The sequence below is a fragment of the Chelonoidis abingdonii genome, chromosome 9 (assembly GCF_003597395.2).
Source record: "Chelonoidis abingdonii isolate Lonesome George chromosome 9, CheloAbing_2.0, whole genome shotgun sequence".
NCBI lineage: Eukaryota > Metazoa > Chordata > Testudines > Testudinidae > Chelonoidis > Chelonoidis abingdonii.
Genome location: NC_133777.1, coordinates 1857448 through 1883825, shown reverse-complemented (window position 1 = coordinate 1883825; position 26378 = coordinate 1857448). Strand labels below are relative to the sequence as shown.

Sequence of the window (26378 nt, the reverse complement as noted above, 5' to 3'; positions counted from 1 at the left end):
GCACTAGCAGGAGACGGCAGCCTCCATTTATTAGAATAAATAAATCTGCAGATTGACACAACTGGTTTAAAATATTAGGTGAACAAATTATTCTTCATGAAGTAAAGCAGTTGCTGAGTGATGGGCCAGAGGAATAATTGTGTTTCAATTTACCCTGGGGGTATAAAGAGTGCCGCCTTTCATTCACTGTCAAACAAAGTGGAAGCAAATTAAGATAGTTAGTTACATAACTTTTTACCACTGTGGTATTTGATGAGGACTCTCTGAATCTGAGGCGCATCCACCAGTGCTGCTTTCATTCAGAGCACCCCAAATATGGATGGGCACTCTGAGAAGAAGGCTGGTCTTGTGGTTAAGTCCCTGCAGCAGAGATCTGGGTTCAATTCCTGGTGTTTCCACAGACTCCAGGGTAAAGCATAAGGGCTAGATTCGTAATGGTATTAGGTGCCTGAAAACGATAGACTGAGAATCTGACCCCCAGTGTCTCTGTACCCCAATTCCCCATCTGTGACATGAGGATACAAGTATTAAATTACCTCACCGTGTTGTTGGGAGAGTAAATATTTCCGAGACGCTCACACACTGTGGTAATGGGAGCCATAGCAGAATAAACAAGCTCTACGTGGATCTCCTGGCATCTATGAGGACAAATTAGAAATGTGGCACAGGCACAGTGTAAGCAGTTCTCTCGTTTCCCACACAGGTCATGCTCTCGGAAAGAAAAGGCACTGATGAGCTCTATGCAGTTAAGATCCTGAAGAAGGACGTCGTTATTCAGGATGACGACGTGGAGTGCACGATGGTTGAGAAGCGAGTGCTGGCTCTGGCTGGGAAGCCTCCGTTTCTAACACAGCTTCATTCCTGCTTTCAAACAATGGTAAGTGGGCAATCTTATGTTAACATCAGCCCTGTGCAAAATGCCCCTGAGAGAGGTCTTGTGTAACTGAGGAGTTTGTATCCAATACGAAAGTTAGCGTGAGTGAGTCCCCGCCAGGCACCGGGGACTCTAGACCAGCTTGGGGTGCTGTGAAGGGGAAGATGCTCCAGTCACTTCCGGGCAGGGGTGGCAGGTAGAGACCTGCCCCTGAGATGCCTCATCATCCGAATCCAAGGAGAAGGGAATCCCCCTCCCACCCAAGTTCTCTCCATGCCTCAAGTGATCCTGAGACATTGCAGTATGCTCTGAAGCACTATAGAAATGCCTGTAAATAAATATATGAATTAAATATTTGGCCAAATTTTCAGCCCCCTTTGAGCCTGCCTCTGATTTCACACTGCGCTTTCTGCGCACCCAAAGAACCATGCCGGGAAAAGTGCTCACATGCATTTCCCTCATGCCAACCTCATCGTAGAAGGAAGCTTGGGTGAAAGTGATCATGAAATCATAGAGTTTGCAATTCTAAGGAAGGGTAGAAGGGAGTACAGCAAAACAGAGACAATGGATTTCAGGAAGGCAGATTTTGGTAAGCTCAGAGAGCTGATAGGTAAGGTCCCATGGGAATCAAGACTGAGGGGAAAAACAACTGAGGAGAGTTGACAGTTTTTCAAAGGGACACTATTAAGGGGCCAAAGCAGCTATTCGATGGGTAGGAGATATGAAATATGCAAAGACCACCTTGGCTTAACCATGAGATCTTGCATACCTGCAGAAATAAAAAGAGTCATATGAAAAATGGAAACTAGGTCAGATTACAAGAGATGAATTATAGGCAAACAACAACACGGAATGCAGGGGCAAGATTAGAAAGGCAAAGCACAATGGCCACACTTAGCTATTGGGAATCGAAGGAAAACAAGAAGACTTTTTTATCATACAGTTAGAAAGCAAGAGGAAGACCAAGACAGTGGTTAGGCCCATGCTCAGTGAGGAGGAGAAACAGTTAACAGGAAAACTTGAAATGGCAGAGATGCTCTAATGACTTCTGTTTCGGTCTTCACTGAGATCTGAAGGAGTCTAAACAGTGAATGCTTTGGAAAGTGGGTACGGTTTAGAGATAAAATAAAAAAACGAGCAGTTAAAATCACTTAGAAAAGTTGATGCCTGCAAGTCACCAGGCCCTGCATGAAAATGCATCCTAGAATTACGAAGGAGTGTAATAAGAGGTATGCCTGAGCCTCGTAGCTATTATCTTTGGAAAGTATGGAATGAGAGAGATTCCAGAAGACTGGAAAAGGGCAACTATAGTGCATCTATTAAAAATTAAATAAAACAACCCAGAAACACAGACCAAGTTTAGTTTAAACTTCTGTGCAGGCGAAGATAAAGGAGCAAGTAATTAAAGAGATCATCGCAAACATTTGAAGGTGGTCGGTGATAGGGAATAGCCCCAGAACCCAAATTCCCTTGATTCTTAAAACAGGATGAAAGTAACATTCCCCTTCCCCGCCCCAGCAGATTTTTCCCTGAGAGAGACAGTATTACCTGGCACGAGAGAGAATTAGCCTCTCTCTCCCCTTCCTCCTCCCACCAGTCCACTGGGGTTTACACTCACTCTCTGGGATAAACAAGGGAAACAGGAAGATCAATCAGGTTTCTCTAAAAGAAATCTTTTAAATAAAAGAAGGGAAAAGTAAAGAATTATCCTGTAACTATAGATGTAAATGATTAACAGGGTCCCTATAGTTATACCAGTCAAAGGAAGAACCCTTTCCTCCAGTACAATACAATCAAAATATCCAGCAACTACACATCAAAGTTAACCACCAGATCCACATGTGCAATAACGAGAAACAAACAATGTAAAAGCTAAATCGGCTGTTCTCTACTATTTGAACAGAACTATTAGAAGAGCCTGTAGTAATGTCTGGTCCTCTCATTACCCCGAGAAAAACACAACACAGAACAAAGGACCCACACTCCAAAACTTCCCTCTCACAGCAAGGTGAACAGTATCCTTGTCTCCTGATTGGTTCTCTGTCAGGTGTTTAGTTCCGCCTGTTTGTTAACCTTTACAGAGTTTGAAAAGGACATAACCTTAGCTATCTGTTTATGAACAGCTGGTTACGGGCCTCAACTTGAGATATATGTGTCCAGTTCTGGACCGATTTCAAGAAAGACATGTGAGAAATTGGAGAGGGTCCAGAGCAAGCAGAAAGGATGATAAAGGTCTTGAGAACATGACCTATGCAAGAAGGCTAAAGAATCGGGTTTGTTAGTTTGGTAAGAGAAGACTGGAGAGGGGATGTGATAGCCAGTTTAGGTATTAAACGGGTGTCATCAGGAGGAGGAGAAAACTTGATCACCTTAGCCTCTAATGGATAGAACAAGAAGCAATGGGCTTAAACTGCAGCAAGGGAGATTTAGGTTGGACATTAGGAAAAAGTTCCTAACTGTCAGGGTAGTTAAACACTGGAATAAATTGCCTTGGGAGGTTGTGGAATCTCCATCTCTGGAGATATTTAAGAGTAGGTTAGATAAATGTCTATCAGGGATGGTCTAGGCAGTATTTGGTCCTGCCATGAGGGCAGGGGATGGGACTCGATGACCTCTTGAGGTCCCTTCCAGTCCTGGAGTCTATGAATCTATGAATCGTATACCAAACTTTCATGCACCAAACACTTTCTCCCAGTGTGCACTTTCAAATATGGAGCCTCAGGCTGGGAACCTGGCAAATTTATCAGCCAGCATTTGATTGAATTAGGCTTGATCCTTAATTCTTTCCGAAAGGCCCTTGTCTTGGGTTTGAGTTACAGTCCAGGTGGCAAAATACCACTTTTGTCAGTATTTGCTGCTTGGAATTAAGAAGCTGAGCAGATGGTGAAACCTAATAAGAAATCCAGAAATTTCCAATTGAAATAGGCATCTTATTAACTTCTCCAAATAATAAATAGCATTTTTTGAAGCAGTCTCTGGCCAGCTGTTGAACAGCTTGTAAATGAAAATGCCCAGGTAGTTGTCAGCAGGAACAGGGAACAGTAATCGGTATAGTCCTTTAGACGGACGCCAGTGGAGTCTGAGAGGATTACACTTTAATATTATCCCAGCAATTGGATTTACCAAACACATTCAGTGTATTTAAAGTGTGTGGCCCAGCTTTGCAGAATAGTAATCAAAATATGGCAGGGAAAGCTCTTTCAAACACCATCTTTGTGGCATCTGAAGTGAGTCAGTGCAGGATTATTTCTAGGAGACCTACAGTAGCTAAATAGTAATCATGTTTGTAAAGTAATCAAAATGTGTAGCAGAGTGAATTATCAAATGCAAGCACAAGCCCTCTGATTTCTGGGAGCACAGTTCAAAGACAAGTTCCCAGCCTGCACTGTTAGTTCAATTGACTAGTAAAGAAAAAAAAATCTCAAATCCATCTCTCAAAGAATGAGAGAATTATTGTTAAGGCATCACAGGGGGAAAAGTTGCACCATCAGCTAAAAGCCTGTGGGCTCCAGCTAATCTGGAAAAAAGTGTATGTGACTCTGGCATCTTTATAATCCCAGACGCACGGCCAGCACAGGCCAGTCCTCGAGGATTGCTGTTAACTGCCCATCAAGCGTAAAGGCACCTCTTGTTCCCATGTGGGCCAGGACGGAGATGAGCGCTTCCATCATAGTAAGCGATAATAATGGGTATTGTCCTGCCTTTGCCTCCAAGTTTTAGTGTGAAGCAAGGCAGGAGAAATAGTAAATAAAATCAGCAGAATAAAGGGACCCAGATAAACCCAAAGAATCCTGTTGTTCCTGACTCAGCCCTTGCATGTGACGGGGACATGCATGTTTTATCAGAATCCTAGATAAGTCTTGGCATGCAATGATTGAACGTCGGTGGAAAATGCTGTTTCTCAGCGAGTTCAGTTATTCCACTCTCCCTGCACAATCCTGGCTCTTTTCTCCCAAACCGAGGATCAGAGTTGCTTTTCCTAGCTGGAGATACAGCGTTCTGTTCCAGCCTGCGGTCAGGCCAGCCATCTGGCTTCTCTTTCTCTATATCTATATCTCTATACACTTGTTTAAAGCACAAACATTCTGTTTTCCTCCAAAGTAAAGGAAGCTCAATGCCTGTTGTTTAGTACTGGCTTGGCTGTACTGAGTAGCCACCTTTTTAATGTTCTTCCCCATTGATGTTGATTGATACTATTAGGTAACCATTCTGAGGACGTTCAATATTGTCTGACATTCCAGTTAAAACATCTACTAATTTATTAACCCTTTATAAAGGTCCCTTGAATACAGAGTGTAACTAAGAGAGTGTAGGCTGAATATCGGCTCTGCAGAGAGTGACTTTCAGGGAGGATGAGGTCAGTGCAGCTTCCTTTTGGCTCACCTGATAGACCTGCTGTTTATGGGCCAGGAGGCTGCTAATTGAAATCTCTGCTGCAGCAATGTGTTTGATGGATGGACACGCACAAGCACGAACACACCCTGTGTCTGGTCCTGCAATGGCAGGTTTTCTGGCTGTGTAAGTGCACTAAGTGGTTGGCCACCATTTGGCAAATGCAAGAAGATTCAAGGGAGGCGTCCGGGCAGATGCGAACATTGCAGATGCCTTTTCTGCATCTCTCGTTTTGGATTCTCCATTAGCTAAATGTTCTTGTGTAAAAGCTGCTGACATATCAGTACTGCAAAAATATCATGCGATCCAGGATCCCGAATGCGGTCAACAAACGTGGCTTGAGAGATGGAAAAAAGAAAGCCCTGATGTCAAAAAACCTGAGTGTAAATTGCTAACAGAGTTCCAGATTGAGCAAGTGAGTGTCATTTATCTACAAACTGCAGTGCATTGTGCTGATGGACCACAGCTCTCCCTGTGTTAATGCGAGTTGTGTATGCAGAGTGGTTGAGTAGGGCAGTAGTCCCGCGGATGTGGCTGCTCCCTAACCTGGCTGGGAATTTTTTTATTTACAATGAAGATTTGGAAGGGGAGAAGGGGCAGGGGACCCCAGACTAGTCAGTAGTTCATTGGTTAAGATAATGAGCTGGGATGTGGGAGGGCACAGGTCCAAGTGCCCTAACCACTGGGCCATTGGCTATTCTGGCACAGGTTGCTCACTTGCACACGTCTTGCACGATATTTCAGAAGGGCTCGTTTTTCTGCCAGTGCAGACAAAACCAAATTGCAAAACTTCAATTTTTTTTAAATTTTTTTTTTTTTTTTTGGACAAAACACAATTCTTGTTCTTCGGCCAGTCCTACTCCACCCCTATCTGCCTTACAGGCCAAAGCTTGCAACTGTCCCCGAGGATCAGATAATGGGCTCCACACCTTTAGGAGTGAGTCTGGTTACCTTATATGCATCACACAGACCCAAACTTTGCCTGCATCATGTTGGAGGATGAGCACCAGTAATGATGGCGATATGCTATTGTCATAAACAGATTGTTAAGGGTTAATGTCTCTTCTACCTGGAAAGGGTTACAAACAGAGACCAATCAGGAGACAAGATACTTTTACATTTGGGAGGAGGGAAGCTTTTGTGTGTGTTCTCTGTCCGTTGTGTGTTCTTCTCTCGGGGGGTCTGAGAGGGACCAGACATCACTACAGGCTCTCCAAGTGTCTGTTCAAATAGTGAGTAAAAACAGGCGGTTTAGGGTTTTTGATTGTTTTACTCTATTTGCACATGTGGATCTGGCTGGTTACCTTTTATGTGTGTAGTTGGTGGGAATATTTTGATTTGTGTTGGTCCTGGGGAGAAAGTTTCTTTCTGGTGTCTGTAAGCTATAGGACCCTGTACATTTACATCTTGAAATGACAGAGATAATTCTTTACTTTTTCCTTTCTTTTATTAAAAGATTTCTTTTTAGAGAACCTGATTGATTTTTTTTCCTCCTTGTTTCCCTTGTTTTATCCCAGGACTGGTGGGGGAGACGGGAGGGGGGAGAGGTGGAATCTCTCTCTGTTTTCCTTGGATCTGTTTGCCTCTTTGTGGAAGGGAAGGGACATGCTTCTCTGTATTGTGATTTAAAGAGTTTGGATCAGTAGTCTCTCAGGGTAGCCCAGGGAGGGAAAGTCTGGGAGGGGGAAAGGAGGGGGGAATGGTTTATTTCTCCTTGTTTTAAGAACCCAAGGGATTTGGGTTCTTGGGGTCCCCAGGGAAGGTTGGGGAGATCAGAGTGTCCCAAAACACTATATTTTTGGGTGGTGGCAGTGCTATCAGATCTAAGCTGGTAATTAAGCTTAGAGGATTCATGCTAGTATCTCATTTTCTGAACTCTAAGGTTCAGATCTGAGAGGGAATGCTATGACAGCTATGTATAGATTGTCGAAGGCACAAGTGGCATTTCTACTGGGAGTTAGGTGGCTGTGAATATCTACACCTCACTAAATTCCCTGCTCTCATGATTCTGCTGCTGTTCTTAATTTTCATGTTCTTTTCTTTTAGGATCGCTTATATTTTGTGATGGAATACGTGAATGGCGGGGACTTAATGTATCAGATTCAACAGGTTGGCAGGTTTAAAGAGCCACATGCTGTGTAAGTTCAATATCCAGTGTTAACATTCATCCTTGGGCGGGGGGGAGTATTTCATGGATCTGTGGAGTGTATCTGCAGGTTTAGGATACGGTTCAATGTTCATGTTTTTGATGGAAGAGACATGCAGAACGGGAGGGCAAGCAGAGGGACAGCAGGAATGCAAAGATGAAATGTTCCCGGTTCCAGCCCGATGGTCAGAAGTAATTGCAGAGAGCAGGTTTTATTGCCTCTCAGGCCTGAAGAAGCACCAGGCAGTGCCTCCAAATTCTTCTCTAATTAAGCATTTTGAGAGGCTGCAAATGGGATAGGTGAGCATCTCCCCTAGGTTTGCTTCCTGGCAGTCAGATGGCTGCTGAGCCTGGGCCTCGGCCGGCTGTTGGCCTGAGTGTGTCAGAGAGCTGCAGAATTTCTTACAGAGCAAGGAGATTTCACACTTGTGTGTCTCAGGCCAGCCCATCTGTTGCCCAGACTGGAACCCCTCAGTGGGGAAATCTACACTGATGAATCTCATGTCTAAAAAGAGGCTCCCCTAGGGTTTGACTTTAAGCTACAGCATAACGTGCCACTGTCACAGCGTTGCCTTGTGCTCTTGTCTCTGCCTTTCCTTTGCCAGCATTGCTGGTCACCAGGGAGTTTGTGGGTGAGCAGGAATTCCTTCTGCAATTAGCACTCTCCTCTCCTAAACAGTCTGCTGCATCTGCTAGATGAGCTCAGCCAAGAGTTCTTGGTCCCACCAATGGGGGTTTTCAAGGCTTTGGTTTCTAGTCATGATCCCATAAGGAGGAGCAGAGTGGATGACGCTTTTGGAGCAAATAGCGTGCCTTCCCGTCGGGAATAGGCTGTGCTCAGTGGGGAGTGTGTGATGTGCATCTGGGGCAAGATTCTCAAAAGTGGGTTCCTGAAGTTACACCCCTAAGTGCACATTTAGACACATCAGTCAGTGGCCTGAATCTCAAATGTGCTGAGCATGCAGCAGTTCCTGTTGACTCCAGTGCATGGGAGACGCACTTTTGGAAAGAAGACCATCTTACGTGCGTGCTTAAATATGGACTCAGGAGCCTAACTTTAGTTCTCCATTGTGTTTAAAACCTTGGCCCTAGATCATCACATACAAGGAGATTGCAAAGGCCTTCTAAGGAGAGTCCTCCATGTCCCCACATTTCGGCAACCTGTCCTTCCCTTGAGCCACATCTCCATCCAGAGACCCCTGCATTGTGCTTCTTTCTGACTAGCCAGCTGAGGCCCTCTGAGGGCAGCACAAGGGACTCCTTTATATGGAGGTGAAGATGCTGTCTGCACAGCCCTCCCCCCAGCCTGGGGGCCACAATTGGATTCCCCCAGTTTTAATCCATTGACTAAGCAACTGTGCTATGACATGTGTACGCAGTGAAGCTGTTCTGTCGAGTGGAACAAGCCATTCCTTTTGGGCTGGGCCTTTGCCATGGACCATCTTGAGAGAGAGCCACAGTCTTGTGCTTTGGGATCCACAAAGGAACGTGGTTTTAACACGATTTCATGCTGGTAAAAGGTGTCAGAGGCTCCCTAGAAGTTATAGATTTAGTGGAGCGCAGGCTGCAGGAATGGAAGCTTCCCCTCGCACTGCCATGGAGACATGCCTCAATCCTGCCCTAGAGGGGCCATCCCTAGACATAAAAGAGGAACAATCAGTCTTTGGCTGCTTTACTGCAGCTGCCAGCCAGGTACCTGCTGACTATAATCTGGGCTGAGGATAACAAAATGTTTCACAGACCCACCAAATATGCTTTTTTTATTTTTTTTTAAACAGCCTCTCCAGATATAGGCTGGGTTTAACTCAGCGTCCTTTCCACGGGATCCTGTATTGTTCAGGCACAGTCCTCTGAGCACAGAATATTCTTTAACAGACGTTACCATTCGTTTCTTTATCTTCTTGGCCTCCCCATGATGACATGTAATTTTGTGTCATGTTCAATCACCCCATAGTAACGAACAGTCATAGATCTTGACTCCTTTATTTTAAACATGGAGATCTATGTAATCAGAAGTGACAGCCCCACACTAGCCCACAGCAACCTGGTCGTGTGATTACCCGATCTGTGGCAGAGGAGAAGCTATGTCACTCTTGCCTGATACTTGTCCAGTGTTTTTCCAGGGCGCTTGCCTTTATCTTTTTGGGATTTAGGCCCAGTGTGTTTCATTTTGTGTAATTAGATTTGAAAGCTTTTCATTTTAATTTATCTGCTTTAATTATCAGTATTCCTGTTAAATCTTTAATTTCAGATTCTATGCAGCAGAAATTGCTATTGGCCTATTCTTCCTACAAAGCAAAGGCATCATTTATCGGTAGGTGAAATATTCTCCCTCTCTCCCCTTCTAAAGAACTGGTGCAAAAATATGAACCTGTTTATTACAATATCTGGACTTTGTGCTTAGGGTTCAAGGAGTCTTTTTGTGTCAGATAAGTGACCTAGTAATCAGCACAGCAGCCCACTGCAGTGTCATGGAGCACTTTGGCGGCTGTCCGTGGGGTATACGTGCAGTGAATAGAACTGGAGGCCTGTTAATGTTAGTGCTTCATGAGAGCATGATTTTCTGTTACCCCGGTTTTGTAGGGAAGAGAGCTCATAAAAATGGTTTTGTTTTTTTTTCCTGCCTTCCTGTTTTACATTTCTGTTTGGACAACATGAATCACAGCTGTGAGATGTGTATTTTACTAGGGAGCATTGTTTTCTCATCTTTGAGACGTTGTGAGTGCTTAGGAGTGGTTTGTCCTGAGACTTGCGGTATAAACCTGGCACTTACCGTTCCAATGCTTACAATGTGAGTTACAAGATTCTAGGTTAGCTAGATTCCTGGCAGTCCTGGACAGCACTCTGAGGCTTCTGGCCAGGCACTGAAACTAGCCATCGCTCTTTCACATGCTGGAGTCTCCACAAGGCCCACGGTAAAGCAGAACATCCTTAATGAATGTCAGATGTCATTAACTTCCCGTGAAGGAGAATGCTGACTGCAGTAGTGTAGTCATGAGTTACTGAACACTCTGCTCCACAGACGAAAGCAGTATGGACAACCAGACGTGAGGGACACTCTTTTTTTGCCATTGGCAGTTGCAGAGAGACATTGTAACTTCACTAATACTTTGTGCTGCTTCTCCCTATGAAATTGAATGCAGCCTTTTATTTATCTGTCCTTGTCCAATCCAAATTCTAAGTGCCATTGCCATAGTTAGTGAGGTCTAACAAAAAGTGAGCAACTGTAAATTGTGCTATTCCCACTATTGCACTTTCACGTAATTGACCAATTTGTCAAGTTGAGGAAGTGCGTAAAGTATAATTTTTGCATATGAAACGATCTTGGCTCCAAATAGCTAAATCTATTGCTACACCGAATGTTGAATTGTCCATCCCGAACTTTATACTCTTCCCTTGGTGTCCCTTTCCATGTCACTGCAGGATTAACACAGTCTTCCTCCTGGTCTCCCTGTCACGCTGTGCTCCTCAAACATTTTTGTGATTACACCAGAGAAACCAGCTCATGACATCTTCGTTCCTTCCACGTTGAGTCATGATACATGGTTTCAGTTAACCGGGGAATTTGTAGTCCAGAGCTCTTGTGTTATCTCTTCGCCATAATTCGGGTGCATTCACTCAGTCAGAGGCGGGATGAACCTTTGTACATGTACCAGAGGCTCTGCCACTGAGACTCAAGTTAGTAGATGAAATGTATGCATGATTGTGTTTATGCTGGAGGCTAGTTGGCTGCTGTGTGAGAAGCCAAAGAGGGAGAGGAGTTTAGCTGCTGGTACTAAAATATTAGCTAGAGGGAAATCAAGGAGAGGCAAAGGGTATATTTCCACCCTAACTAGTGGTTATCTTCCAGCCTTCCTTTTCCGGTAGACCCTACTGTAGCTTGTGTTAAAAGCGAATATGGGTAACTTGCGTTAGAATAGCGGATCCAGAGCATATGACAGAGGTATTGTGAAAAGGGGCAACCAAACCATGAACTTAAACAAAAACACCTTTACAGAAACTCAGGTGATTGTCTGCCTTCTTTTTGAACAACAGGAGTTCTTCTCCTGGTTGGGAGCTCTGGGCTAGATCTTTAACTGGGCTAACTCTCCATAGCTCTGTGAAGTCCATGGAGCTATGCCTGTTTACATGAGATAAGAATCTGTCCCTGTCTATCAAGCTGGTTGACATTAACTTCATGATGTGCCCTCAACTTCAGCTGGTTGGTGTATAATTTCCGTTACCCCGTTAAAGAGATTTGCGGCCTTGGGCACAACTTCATAAATCTTGATAGCAGATGGGAATTGACTCAGAGTTCATAGTTTGCGTCATGACAAACATACCACTGGGTTACCGTCCTCTGGACAGAGATACAGCATATAGACCCTCACCCCAAACAGAGACCTTTGGCTTATTGTACAGGACATAAACAAGAAAATAATGACACAGAGCACATAGTTGCTTGGTAATTACATGGGGATCTACTTATACTTGAAATACTGAACATTCACTGAAAGGCAACCCTCCAATTCTTTCTTTTAGTGTAACCCACTGGCTGCATCTTAGCCGACACTGGAGAACTGACCCAGGGATCTCCAGAGCTGACGGCATGAATCTCTACAGCTTGAGCTAAAGAGCCTGGAGCTGAGAGGTGTAGCAGACTCGTATCTTCTGCGGGTCAGGCACAGAGGCCTGTTGTGTTACATTAGGAAGAGAAGTTTAAATAATACTAGAACCTTTCCTGACTTGGTATCATCTACCTTTTGGTTACATGTGAACTCCAAATACACTTTGAGGTGCATAGAAATAAAGATGGAAAAATGATCTGTGAAGTCAATCTCCCTGCTAGTGCAAGATTGTTCTGTACAGTATGTTTTCCAGTGTGGTGTCCAGCCTGGCATTTATGTGGAAGATTTCACATATAGGCTTATGCCTAGATTTCATTCTGAATCATTATCCCCAGGACGTCTTCCTATAAAGAGTGTATGTGTGAGGGAGAGCCCTGTGCCCGAATGAGCTTGGATGCAACTCTATTGGCTTTCTTTACTACATCCTTTCAATTTTACCCTTCTTTGTAACAGTTATTTTACTGTCCTGCTGTAGAGACCTAAAGCTAGACAACGTGATGCTGGATAACGAAGGACACATAAAGATCGCGGACTTTGGCATGTGTAAGGAGAACATCTGGGACGGAGCAACTACCAAGACCTTTTGTGGCACTCCTGACTACATTGCGCCCGAGGTGAGGGAATGAGATGCGCAGCAGAGGCTCCTAGCTGATGGGTTTTCAACATAAAAATATCTTATGGAAATATGTATTTCATAAAACACCTTCTGCTTCTGTGACCAAGGTTTGAATGGATACAGGCAGAGAAAACACAATAGCTTCAGTGGCTTTTGTCACTCAGTAGATGCATTGAATAGCTTTTGTCATAAGCCCTCCAACAGTCGTTGTCAGTTGACAGCATTTCCTTCAGAGATGCCTGTGTGACTGAGTCTGGAGGTGGCTATAGTTTTTCAAACCGGAGATGAGGGCGATCCCTCTAAGGCCAGCTGGAGAATGCATGCAAACCAAAATGGGCACCAGAGCTAACTGGGGATTTTCCCTTGGAATGATTTTGCAACAGAATGGGCAGTTTCTACAAAGTTTAAATTTTTGGTGGAAAAATTGATTTTTTTCTATTTGGAAAATCAAAATAAAATATTTCATTTAGGATTGGTTTGACCTGATTTGGAATATTTCTTTTTTTTTAACAGACCCAAAATGATTTGTTTCAAATGACTTTAATAAAACATAAACTACGCTTTCCTATTATGACACATTGCCTTATGGGAGCTGTACTTCTGCCCTCTTCTCTCCAAAAGGTGGGGCTCCAGTAGGACTACCACTACCATAAGGCAACGTGCTGATTTCATTCTGGCCAAGCTGTGTGGTGCATCATGGCAGTCACGTGACTCTGGATACATTGTGAGGAATGTCCTCAAGCCGGAAGCTGGGGTCAAAGGTGAAAATGAAGGCATTGTGCTCCCAAACTACAACTCCCATAAGGCAATGGGTTACGATAAGAAAATACAGTTTAATGTTGAAATGACTCAAAACAAAGCATTTTTGTCATTTCAAAAAAACTGAAATAAAACATTTTGATTTTGGGAAAGTCTAAATGTTTTGTTTGGAACAAAAATATTTCAACACTTCAAAGTCAATTCCCCCCCCCGCCCACCGAATTTCCATTACAAGGAAAATCCCATCTCATAGCGGGATGAATGCCAGTGTTGGAATGTCAGAATTCCCTGCAGGAAAGAAATTCTCTGTTTTGCACAGCTCCCACAGGGACCCATCACTGTGTCTGGCAGGCTCTGGCAGCTGCGCTTTGTCATCCAGGACTGTACTGAACATTCACTCATTTAAATATTCCTGTAGTCCGGGCTGCTTCTCCCACTGACCCCAGCAGCAGCAATTAGCCATTACTATTATGTTTGCCTACCAGCAGTAAGGAAGCCAAAGGCCTGTCAGTCAAAGCTAATGTCTGAGCCTCAGTCCATCCACTTCCTTCCCAGCTCGCTGTGACCTGCAGGCAAGGAGTTGCTTCCGTTCTCTGCACTCATTCCAGCTTTTCAGTGCCCGCTTCCAGCTGCTGGAGGGTAAGGGAAGGCAGCAAGGAGAAATCCTTTACTGCAAAGACCCTGCTCACAACTTTAAGGGGTTCCAGACAGGAGGGAACCACTGGAAGATTCTCTCCCACTCCCTCAAACCAGCTTCTCAAGGGCTCAGCACGGGTTGTTGGCTCTGAATCAATCCCCTTCCTCTAGACACAGAAGGCTGTTGCCATCTCCATTTCCATGCAGCACGACTGGGTCTCTGTGCCTGTTGGCCAGCCAACTTGAGAGCTCTGGACAGAGACCCAACAAATGCCATGGCTCCCTTCGTAAGCTATGTTCTGCTGGCCTTCCTGGAATTCTGGCTTGGAGATCAGTATCTGGGGTGCAGTCTCTGCCCCTCCCCTGACAGCCCAGTGGAATGTGGTGTCTAGTGGAGTCACCCTTGCTGCTGGGGATACGGGTACTAATTTGCCTATGAATGTGGTCTGGACCTCTCTGCACCCCTTCTCCAGTGCCCCAGGAACTCTTCTCCCCACACCCAGACTCCCTCTCACTGGGGTGGGGCAGCAAGGTTCCTCTGACTCGGGGGGCCTCTCCTTCTCCATCTTCCCCTCCTCATATACGCTCTCCTGCTGGGTTCTGGGGGCAAGGCTACTCTGTGTCCAGGCCGTACTCCTCTCCCAGGACCACTCCTCATAGGGACCTGTCTCTGTCCTGATTCCCTACCAATTCTGCCTGTGTGTGTGTGTAAGAGAGACCCCTGTTCCCATGTCCAAATCTTCCATGGAGAGCCCACTCACCATCATCCTAGCCCTGGGGACATGTGCCCTGCCCATTCATTCACAGCTAAGAGCCAGTAGGGTATTACTGCAGCATGTAGGTTGACAGTTCAAGACTGCCTGAGACCTTTCTAGTGAATACGCTCTGACCAGAGAGGCAGGTTCCCCTTCCTAATGGCTCCCTCTTGTATGTCAAGGAACCTGGTCCAGGAATCTGCAGGACAGCTCAATAGCCACATTGCTCCATAAGGCCTTTCCTCTCTCAGGGAGGCCGAAGAGGACTCTGTCCCTTTCGCTGCTTTGGCTCAGGGTGCAGGAGAATGGAAGCTTTTGGCCTTCACAAGGCCCGGTTCACAAGGTGTTAAATGTACAGAAATTCTCCCCTTCATTCGGTCTGGGGAATTCCTGCCTTCCCCAGGCTCTTCCCGTTCTACAAGGCCCCAGGATAAGTGCTCTCTTAAAGCAAAACCCCCTTTCTTGTTATGGGGCTGCTCTGAGCAGCCTCTGGGGGGGGCATTCATAAGCTCCCAATCTGGTTCTACACCCGTGGTCCTGGGAACCCTATTACATTGTCTCCGTCTGGCCAGCCCACTGGTGCGACTGTGCAGCCACCTGTCTGGGTGACAGCTCCCTTTGGTCTGCTCTCTTTCGTACGGTTGGGTCTGCCTCTTGATTTGGCTGCTGTCCAAGTACTCGCAGAAATGCTGAGTCCCCATTGCCAATCTTTGCCAGGTGGGGAATCTGTATGTTGTGTTTTCCTACCTGGGTGGTGGAGTCATTTCTGCCCCCCTAACCCTTTGAGTGCAGAAATCGAGTCAAAGGTCTTTGTCCTCTTAGATTGTGGTTTTCTCATGTTTGGACAAGGCTCCATCTCTCACCTGCTCCTGAGATTTCTCACTGGAGCTCACATTTGGAGCAGACTGGCCTCAGAGGGCAGAAGCGTCTGTTTCTGAAATCTGTAAGGTGGCCACCTGGTCCTCATCTTTATTTGGCCTGACCTGTTGGATCTGCCCTCATTTCCTGATACTTTGTTGCCCATTAAAGCTTCCAGGACTTCCGTAAGGTAAAGCACCTCCATCTGCTCACTGCTTGCAATGTGCATTGTTTGTAAATGGTGTCACTGGATTGGATGGGAAAAGAGGGACGTCCGATAAGGGAGAACTCCTCACCAGTAGGTTTTTTGGCTGTAGTCAGCCCTTCTCCCATCCCAGCCTTGACGGAGGGTTATCTCCCTGTCCTTGTACTGGAAGCCTCTAGTTGGAATGCAAGTGGGTGGGCAGCATATCACTGGCCTTGCCTGACTGATCAATTTCCTCATTGCATCTCATAGAGAGAATTACCAGTGCCTAATATTCCCTTATCAAAATAATCCTGAGACATCCCCGTCCTGTTACTCGCAATGAGAGACTGCAGGTGTTCTGAAATAACTTCGTAGCAGTGTCTCCAAACTGTTCACTATCTTAATGCTCATGTCAGCTTATTACTTTAACAACTGATGGCCTTGCGTGTGACAAATTATGCTTAAAGTACCGCCTGGGGGTATCTTAGCCATTTATTTAAGGTAGCTAATGTTGCGCTTGCTCGTAAATACCTGTCTCCTTAAAAAAACAAAAAACAAAGAAATCTTCTTGCGTTCTGCCTGAATGCTCAGCAATGAAACATTAGTATTTACCCATTGAAACATTTTAAGGAAATAAATCCCCTTCAGATGTATGTCAGATTATGTCCCAATGTTCTAAACTGCTTTGTGTTTCGTCTCAGCCAGGGAGCTATTTAATTACTAGCCCAAATGTGTGTGTGGTAGCCTCTGTGTATGAAGAGTAATAGCTCTGATGCTGGGGGTGATTAATACTCCTTCAAAGCAGGACAAATGACCACGTCCTTTGGCAGTCAACTGAGCATTATCACTTAAGCATTTCTTTTCCTTGCTTTAATTTGTTTTTTCCAATAGAAAATCAGAGAATGGGAAATTAGGATGCAAATTGCTAAGGGATCAGGAATAGTATTATTATTTACCCTTTTGATAGTGCTCTTTACCTGTAGATCTCAAGGCAGTAAGTAAATTTATCCCCATTTCATAAATGGGGAAACTATGCACATGCACTTGGCCAACATCACACAGCTGTTCAGTAGCAGAGCCAAGATTAGGATCCAAATTCCAGTGCAGTTCCCTCTCCACTAGGCTCTGCTGCCTTCCATTAAGAAGCTAAAAAAACATCCTGCGATTTGCTTGACCCATTTGCTGGGGCTCTGTTATAAGGGACAAATCACTCTGATACCTAAGGGATTGCAGTGAGTATGAATGACCATCACTGGTACAGTTTCCTGTGAGGAAAGAGTGCTATTTAGTGGTTGGTTTTGCTGGTGTTTTATTTACAAACATCAGTTTCGTAGAAGGTTTTTTTTGTTTGGCTGTTTTATTTAACATTTTTTACTCTTAGAGGACTTCGGTGTGAACAGTTCACCCCTGAATTTTCCAGGGCATTGGCAAATCACCAAAAACCAAGTGAAAGGAACACTAAGTGAACTAGAAGTCAAGGAAATTCAGAGCTGAAACTCGGCGTCAGATCTCAGTAGTTCAGCAACACTGAAAGGAAAAGGAACGGTCCCCAATTCAACAAGCCATGTGCCTGATTTTAAGCACACTGCTCATGTATTTACAATCAGACACGTTTGTCAGTACTTTGCTGAATCAGGGCCCTGTGAAGTTAAAGACCAGTGCTGATATGCTGTCCTTATCTTAACTGAATGTCATTGCTTTTGTAGGTTTAAAGTAGGCTGTTAATAGGTCATTTGATGAGACCTGTGATTTAAAGACTGAAAACACCTTAGTTTCCTGATGGGGCAGTAATGGATCGTGGTAAGAGGCCATAATTAGGCTCTGTGTTGTACACCAGAGTGGTAACTTTGGAACGGTTCTGATCCATTAGGCCAATAGGATTGGTCACGTATTGTTTATCTGAACCCTGCCCCATGAGCCTCTTGTATGTAGTCAGGTCCTTTCCAAACTATCGGAAGAGAGAAGCCCTTGTTATAACCTGCTCCATTTCATGGCTATAATCAAATGCAAATGGCTGTTTGCGTTATGGAAGATTGACAGAGTAATCTGAAAAATAACCAGTTGCCTTTTGTTCTTTGGGGATGTTGTTCTCTGAGGGAGGGGGAGGTGGAATGTGCCAGGGTTTTCTCTTTATGTAGGAGAGAAATGGGGCTCCATGTGGGCTCAGATGTCTGTCTCTGTGGATCAGATTGCAGGATTGGGGCCTCAGTCAAATGTAGGGGGTGGGGAGGTGGGAACAGAAAGAAAAACCTTTTGGAGTTGAACTGAATCACTGTGTGTATATTTTACTGTGATTAGCATGTGATTTGCATTCATATTTGAATATATGAATCTATTCAGAATAGAATTCTGTAATTAGGATGAATAAATTGTGTAATTGTTCTGCGTTAAGTAACAGATGGCACAGCCTAAGGCCTGTCAAATTCTGTACGCTGAAATGAGGCCCAGCAGCTAAGCAAATAAACTGGGGCTTGAGAGAGCCCTTCAGAACACAGATTCACTCTTTGCCGAAGCTGGGTTCCTTAGATTCAGGTTTCCAGCCTGGTTATAACTGTGTGCACGCATGCGCTTGGGTTTTCTTCCTGCTTCTCCCTTAGTCAGTGGTACCGAAGACTCGAGTGACCTCCTCATTTGAAAATGGGAAAATAAAATGACAGAAACATAGACTCTCCCAGTCTCCCCCAGATACATCGTTATTCAGACAAAGCTGGACGGGCTGACTCAGTAGCTTGGTAGAACAAATGGTGTTCCTCCTTCTCTCCTTCACTCTCAGGAGGGCTGACTGCTGGAGTAGTTTCTTTCCTTAAATAGCTGGGAAATCAAAACACATGCTAGTAACACCACAGTTTGGCTGGAAATGTCCCGGTTGTGCAGCGGGATTGTACATTAGCTTTTTCTATGATAAAGACACACAATCAGTGCTGGTGTGCCTAAATTGTCCTTTCATGTGGGCAAAGTACTTTGTTCATTTGGGGCTTAATCACACAAGCCAATGAGTATTCTGACCCTGAGCCAGCAAAACCCTTAGAGCATCTGCTTAAATTCAAGTACATGAGCAATCCCATTGACTGTGATAGCCTGGGCTCTTATTCAAGATACTGTGAAGTGACTTAGGCAGTTCACAATCTTGAAACAAGTCTGAAGTCCGCTAGTGATCATGCAGATTGCTAATGGTCTGAGTACTGTGCAGGGACATGCATTTCTGGAAACAGTTTCTGGTCCACTCCTACTGCAGGAATACTGTACTTACTAGCAATGTCTGCATGCATAAAGCATAAACTGTGGTGCAATATAACTGCCTCTCTTTTTGAAGAATGTAAAATGAAGAAGGGTTATTTAGGTAAAGTGGGACTTTCTCATGATCTGGTGGGTTTTTCTCCACTGAACAACTTTGATATCAAAGTGGCATTTCTCTGAACCTTGCCATGCACTGGAACAATTTTTGAGCTTTCAATTTATTTCGCTAGAAGGAGAGTTTCTTTGAGCTAGACATTACTTCAGTTGGGTTTAGTGATTGATGGCTGTTGATGATGTAGGAGAAATTAAACCAAGCTGTGTGCGAAGCTGGTAAGTGATCTTGCTGATTTCACTGCAAGGTTGTATAGACTGTGATTTCACAGCCACAAGTTTTCACAAAAAGAGCCTTGCAAAAAAATGTGAAATGTCATGTTCTGAGGCAAGAAATTGGAATAAAGGTCAATGAAATTTTGACTCTTGAAATTTTCAAAATGTCATTCAATTGAAAATTGTGTTGTTATATCCATTTTATCTCCAAAATGGTCAGATTTGTAAGGAAATGTGATGCTGCAGAGTTATAGGAGCTTTTTTTTTCTTTTTCTTTTTCTTTTTTCTTTTCTGAAAGTTTGAGCTATTTTATGAAATAAAAATGCAATCTAATAGCTTCAAATGTTGAGATTTTTAATTACTAAAATTTCATAAGCCCTTTTGAAAGATATACCTCTACTGAATATACCTAGAGGGCCGAATTCTGTACTGTGACACCAGAGCAACTGTAGAGAAATCAGTGGAATTAATCCAGTTTTACACCAGTGTGAATGAGAGTACAGTTTGGCCTAATGTTTCTACTTGAAACAACGTTGTATCTGTAGCGATGAGTCTGAGGGGGGAAGAGGGCAGGGGGACTCTACAGTTGTGAGCAAACCTGATCACTCTGATTGATCGCACTATTGTTCTGTCTTGTCACGCATTGACTTTTCAGGCAATACCTCAATTTACCTGGCTTCTTAGAGCTGAAGCTCAAAGCAGGTTATTTATATATATACAATATGCTAGCTGAAAAATCAGCGTGAATGTTTTGGTTTTCCTGATGTCATACATATGCCATGTTAACAAGTGCTGTGCAATGCCTGACTTGCAAAGGTGCTGAATACCGCTACTGTCTATTTCAACAGCTGCTGCAAATACTCATCACTTCTGAAAATCTGACCACAAATAAATATCCCTGTCCTTTTGACCTGGACCAAGGCTTGGAATTATTTTGCATTGTGCCAACAGGCTAATATTTGAAGCATTGTCATCCTGCTGTTTTTGTTGTTTTTAGATCATTGCTTATCAGCCCTATGGGAAGTCGGTGGATTGGTGGGCATTTGGAGTTCTGCTCTATGAAATGTTAGCTGGCCAGGTAATTGAATTTTAATTGATTCCCATGGGATTTTGTTAAATTCCATTGTGAGCAGCTGTTGAAGAGCAATTTGTTTGGTCACCAGCAAACAGGGGGAACAGGAGCAGTGCTGTGTGCTTTGTGCAGTGCTGGGGATCGAGCATCATGGATCACAGCCATGGGGAGAGGCTGCCAATCTGAAAAAGATCAGTCAGGAAGCGCCCAGAGAAATGAAGGGCGGCTGACTTCCTGCCTGAAGATCATAGACACAAACATTATTCCAAAGACAGTGACATGCCACTTAACCTGTCGTCTTTCTCTTCCTCCCTAGGCGCCCTTTGAAGGGGAAGATGAAGATGAACTTTTCCAGTCCATTATGGAGCACAACGTAGCCTATCCCAAATCCATGTCCAAGGAGGCTGTGGCAATCTGCAAAGGGGTAAGGGGCAGCCTTGGCTTTTTGGAGGGGGCAAAGAACGTATGGCTTGGGTTTAGTGCAGCGAGGTGCGGAGTTGTGCATGCAGCTGTGTGCCTAACTCAGTGCGCGTTCCCTACAGCTGCTGTCACACATTGTGGGACCAGCACAGGCCACTGTTACTAGGCTCAATACAGGAGTAACAGGATGAAATTCCTTGGCCTCTTGTAGACAGGAAGTCAGACTAGATGATCCCATGGTCTGTCCTGGCCTTTAAAATCTATGAGTAAGTGCACATGCCAAGTAGCTGTAAAATGGGCCGTCCTGCTTGCTTCCCTCTCAGGCGGTAATATTGCAGCCCCCTGGAGTTTTGCATCCTTTGGCCGCTCTCCGTGACAAAACTGTGGCGCTAACGTCTCTGCAGCTGGGGTGCAATACACCTCTACCCCAATATAACACGGGCCTCGGGAGCCAAAAATCCCTACTGCTTTATAGGTGAAACCCCATTATATCAGGGTAGCAGCGTCAGAGCTCCAGCGGTGATTTAAAGAGCCTGGGGCTCCGGCTGCGGGGAGCCCTGAATCCTTTAAATTGCCACCCGAGCCCTGCTGCTGGAGCCTCGGGGGAGCGGTGGCAGGCCTCCAATGGTGATTGATTTAAAGGTGATTTAAATCGCTGGCTGAGCCCTGCTGCAGCAGCCTCGGGGTAGCAGCAGCAGGGCTCCAGCGGTGATTTAAAGGGCCCTGGGCTCCCTGCAGCAGCCGGAGCCCCAGGCCCTTTAAAGCACCGCCCGAGCCCCGCTGCTGGAGCCCTGGGATTACCGCGCTATATGCGAACCTGTGTTGTATCGGGTGGCGTTATATCAGGGTAGAGGTGTACTGCCAGGGAGTGTGCTGCTGTGGATTTCAATGGGATCCATGTTCACGCTGCACATGAAAGCATAAGGGGTCTAGGGGCTCACCTTGCCCTCGGAGGGCACTAGGCAGTGCTGTATATTTAGTGTCCAGTTGCCAGCCATTTTGAACACCTGCAGCAGAGAGATTGTGCCACCATAACGTGCATCTTCCAGCCCGCCCCTCCCACTGGTCAGTGTCAAAGACTGAGCCCCTTCCCCGTTCTGTGCAGGAGGGAGAGCGTGCCTCAGAAAGCAGCTGTGTTCCCCTTCCCTTCCCTGGTGAGTTACTGTGTGTGGACATTCCAAAGAGGGGCCCTGGCACCTCCCTGGGAAGAGGCAGGCTCCTTATGCTGCTGCTCCTCCCGCTGATGGGGAGAACACGGCTGGGTGCTACTCCCGTCTGCCCAGTGCAATGTGGGCTGGGAGGGGCGCAGGGGCCACATATCAAAGGGGAGCATAGTGTACAGCCCTACAAAGGCAAAGCCGTGCCAGTTCCTAGGGTAGGTTCCCCAGCCCTGGGGGGTTTAACAAGAAGATCCATTCGGCTCTGGTGTGGGTGCCACAGGTTGTTTCCAGGCCAGCCTCTCCCGCACGGAGCCTCTCTGTTATTTCATGCCTGTCTCAAAGGGTTTTAAATACCTGTTGGCTTTTTGTCCCACGTCGTCATGCTGCTGCTGTCACTGGGGCAATGCTGGCGGGCGGTAGCACGGGTCAGCAAGTGTTGGTTCGAGCCCAGCTCTGCACCCCCTTCACTCCCTTTCCATCAGCCCGAGCTGTGCCTTTGGGGCCAACTGTCCAAGCCAGTTTCCAGAGCTCTGCCCATGTACTGGCTCTGATGTTGCTGCGCAGCTCTCCTCTCTAGGCCAGGCCCTCTGATACTGGTAGCAAACTGTGGCAAGAGAAATAAAGGTAAAAAACCAGCCTGTGCTTAATCGCTTTAGTAATGGGTCTCCTCTCCTCTAAGCAGCTCCATCCCGTTTAGAAGCAGGACCAAACTTTATTTTCATGGCTGTCTTAGGTGCGGTCTACGCTATCATGTACTTTGGTATAACTTGCATCGCTCAGAGGTGTGAAGAAGCCACCCCCTGAGCGACGTGAGTTACACCGACCTGAGCACCAGTGTGGACAGTGCTACCACTGCCTCTTGCCAAGGTGGATTTATTATGCGGACAGGGGAGCTCTCTCCCATCGGCATAGATGCGCTACAGCAGTACAGCTGCATTGGCGCAGCTGTGCTGATGTAGCACTTCTCGGATAGCGCTTAGTGGCGGTACATGGACGTCAAAGGGCAAGGCCTTGCAGCTGAGCACGTGGGGGTGCAACAGTCTCCAGGCAGCACTTGGGCATATCTTTGGGTTTGGGCTTCTGGCCTTCCAGTTAAGTGGGAGTGGTGGGGATGAAGTGTGGAAGCTGATAGCAGGCACCAGACTTAGGACCATTTATCCAGAGGCCCCTTAACCACACTGAGTGGCAGCAGGGGCAATTCATGTATTTGTGTTAGACATAAAACAATATCAGGGCCAGGATCTGGGAAACTTCATAATGACATTTCTAATTAATTGTAAGGTAGGAAGTAAGGCCAGAATCCTGCAAATGTAAGTGCCCGTATATGTGTTTTGCAGGGTCAAGGCCTAATTTTACCTTATCAAATGGCTTTTTAAATGAGCCCCTGTATGGAGCAGTGTACTGAGCTGGGAGCCAGCCCTACAAAGACTTAAGTGCCTGCCTAATTTTATTTGCACCCTAAGTGATCAAAGAACATTAGAGTTGATGTGGATGTTTATTATTCAGGTTTGACCCCATTCCTCAGTCAGCTGTAGTCGAAGCTCCCCGATCATTAGATTATTGTGGAGGGTGTCTGCTTTGTTTTTAAAAACTTTTTATTTATTTGTTTTAAAAATTTTAAAAATATCAAGCTGTCTGTAACTCAAAGTAGCATTTGCACCTGTGCGTGGATAATGACACGGCCTGTGATTGATTTTGCTGCTGCAGCATTGGGTAGCTCTCTTTCCCATTGCAGCGGGACTCGTAGCATGTGTTACCAATGGGAGTACTGGCTCTTTGGAGGGGAAAAGTTGAAGTGTTCCAGGTTTTAAGTGGGTCATAGGAAAGCAATTGTTTTCCAGGTCACTTGGCAGTCAATTTCAGTAAAAAGTAACAGTAAAGTCTGCATGTTAATTTAGAAGCTATCATATTAATCTGAGCGGGAGTTTCTGCCAACTTTTTGGTTTTTAGTGGGGGGAGGAGGAGGCTATTTCTCCAAGTCTGGCATTAATGAAGAGAGGAAGATGTTTTCTGGTGTTATGCTACACATCATTATCCCCACAGTGCTCCAGGGAGCAACACTGGCGAGTGATTAGAGATTGGAGCAATGATAAATCTAGCTGTCTGCTGTATTTTCTGTCACATCAGTCAAAACCTGAATGCTGTAAATCGACAAGAAGAGACCATGATTAAAACATCTGCTGGATATAGCTGTAATGGTTTTTCTCACTTCTGGCAAATATGAAACTGCATGGAAGGAAATTTAACTATACATACAAGTCTGGTCTCCTTTGTAAATTCTTCTTTTTACTTGTGTACTTTGTGTAGACAACAAAGTGGTGGTTCAATACGTATAGTTTTCTGAACTAAAAAGATACAAGGGACATTGCATTTTTCTCCCATTATCCCCTGCTCCCTCACAAAAAAACGGACTGCAATTTTAAGAAGCGTCAGTAAGCTGAAAAGATAGACTTTGTCCAGACACATTAGAGAGCGTGGTATCTTCAAGTCAATGATCATCTAAGTCTTGCTGCTTTTCCAGGAAAAAGTTTCATTAGCTAATATACAAAAACAACCCAATATCAATTCAGTGAAAAAAGCAATTGGAAAAAGCTCTGCATGTAAACATAAAAGGTTTTGTATATCTCAGCCAGGATTGCCAGGAACAATTGGAGGGGGATTTTGTTGTCCCTACACAATTTTACTCCTATGTGCTAGTGCCAGTCATTATTTAGTATAGTTTTAGATCTTGCTTTGGGAAGCCAGGAAATGGAAAGCAATTTGACACAGAAGGCTTTGTATCTGCATGAGCCAAATGGTAAATGTTCATCAGATGCACTCACTGGGAAACAAATGGTATACTTAACTGTGTCTTTGACTCTTCATTAAATGCCACTTACCAGATCAAATGTAATTGTTCTTCCCTATTAGAGTACCAAATGGGTCGTGGGGGGAGGGGGGGGTTTAGGAGAAGAAACTGGTTGTTTTGTGGTGAGGGGAGGGAAGGGCGAGGCAGACATAGTAACAGTTTTATTGTGCATAACTTTCTTTGTGCAATCCATTCTTGCTAAAGAGACCAGAAATACTGGTTCAGCTATCAAAAGCCAGCACTCATTCTGGGCAGGCTCCTGCCATCAGACCTGTGTCCTAGATCAAATGACAGGTTGGTCTTCTATCCAGACTACCTGGCATGTAACAACTAAAAATATACCCTATCTCTATCTGAGGGACACATTCTTGTTTGTGGCCCAACTGGTTTTCCTAAAGCCTGTATTTAATGAATCACATGTGCACTAAAGCACTGGCATAATATACACAGTTTTCATCCCATATGGAGACTTTTGAATGTGCCTGAACAAAGTCACTGTTTCCAGGTGAACAGATTGCCTGTGAATACCAGGTCCCTCTTGAATCTCTGATAGCCGTGGTATTTCCTGCCTTTGCTTTCTCAGTAAAATCTACAGGTATTTGGAATGGTATTTTCAATAGCTCAGATGTCTGGGGGAGGAAAACATCATATAATATATAACTAGCATATTGTTTAGATCATTTTAGTGGTGTAATAGACACATCAGACTATTCCACATCCCACTACCCCTATGATCTATTGGTGACACGGATATTGAAGTAACACACAGTATCTGATATTTCCAATGAAATCTTTATCTTTTAATAACATTGAAAAGCTGATAAAATCTTTGTTTTTTAAATTTTTTTGTGGGGGAGGATTGTTTTGGGGTTTTTAAGTTTTTTAACATCAGTTTTAAGTGATCCCGATAATATGGGAAGATTGCCCGGTAGGATATGTCATCAGGGTGATGTGTGTGTGCCAGGCTGTGGTGACACGCTGAATGCCATGGCACACTGTATGATGTAACACACCAGTCCAACAACTCACTAATTCTGCAAGTGACAGTTCACAGCATTCTGGTGACGGTCAAAATTTTCCAAATTTTAAGTTCTCAAGGACCTATTTTTCGTCAAAAATTCAAATTTTGATGGGGGAAATTTTCACCAGCTCTGGGACAGTCTGTCTGATCTTAATGGTATCTTTGCTTTCCCTTACGGCTGACGGTTCATCTCAGTTTCTATTGTCCCAGTTTACAGGGACACAAGTTATTATGACTATGTTCCAACCATGAGAATCTGAGAAACATACAGATCATGGCTTTCAGCTGTTTAGGCCTGTGGTTTTCTTTAAGTGAGGTTTCCCTTCTTTTTGTTATGTCTTGGGATAACTGGCAGATCATGAAGACATTAGAGTTGCTCTCAGTAGGTAATGAATAGGCAATGAACATACAGTGGAGACAAATCCAGCTTTCAGAACAAGACACCGTGGTACACAATAACTCT

At 44.8% G+C, this 26378-nt stretch overlaps 1 protein-coding gene across 5 annotated transcripts in view; it reads left to right on the top strand.

Moving 5' to 3' along the window:
- The window catches only part of PRKCB (protein kinase C beta), a 272295-nt gene that overhangs the window by 207510 nt on the left and 38407 nt on the right, over nucleotides 1-26378 (top strand). For all 5 annotated transcript variants that reach the window (XR_004372151.2, XR_012656472.1, XM_032769125.2 and 2 more), the window contains 6 exons: nucleotides 704-877; nucleotides 7313-7404; nucleotides 9664-9726; nucleotides 12495-12633; nucleotides 20392-20472; nucleotides 20783-20890. Coding sequence is in view for 3 of the 5 variants with exons in the window: in XM_032769125.2 (XP_032625016.1) it covers nucleotides 704-877; nucleotides 7313-7404; nucleotides 9664-9726; nucleotides 12495-12633; nucleotides 20392-20472; nucleotides 20783-20890 (657 nt within the window). In the remaining 2 variants the exon portion in view is untranslated. The remainder of the gene's footprint in view (nucleotides 1-703; nucleotides 878-7312; nucleotides 7405-9663; nucleotides 9727-12494; nucleotides 12634-20391; nucleotides 20473-20782; nucleotides 20891-26378) is intronic.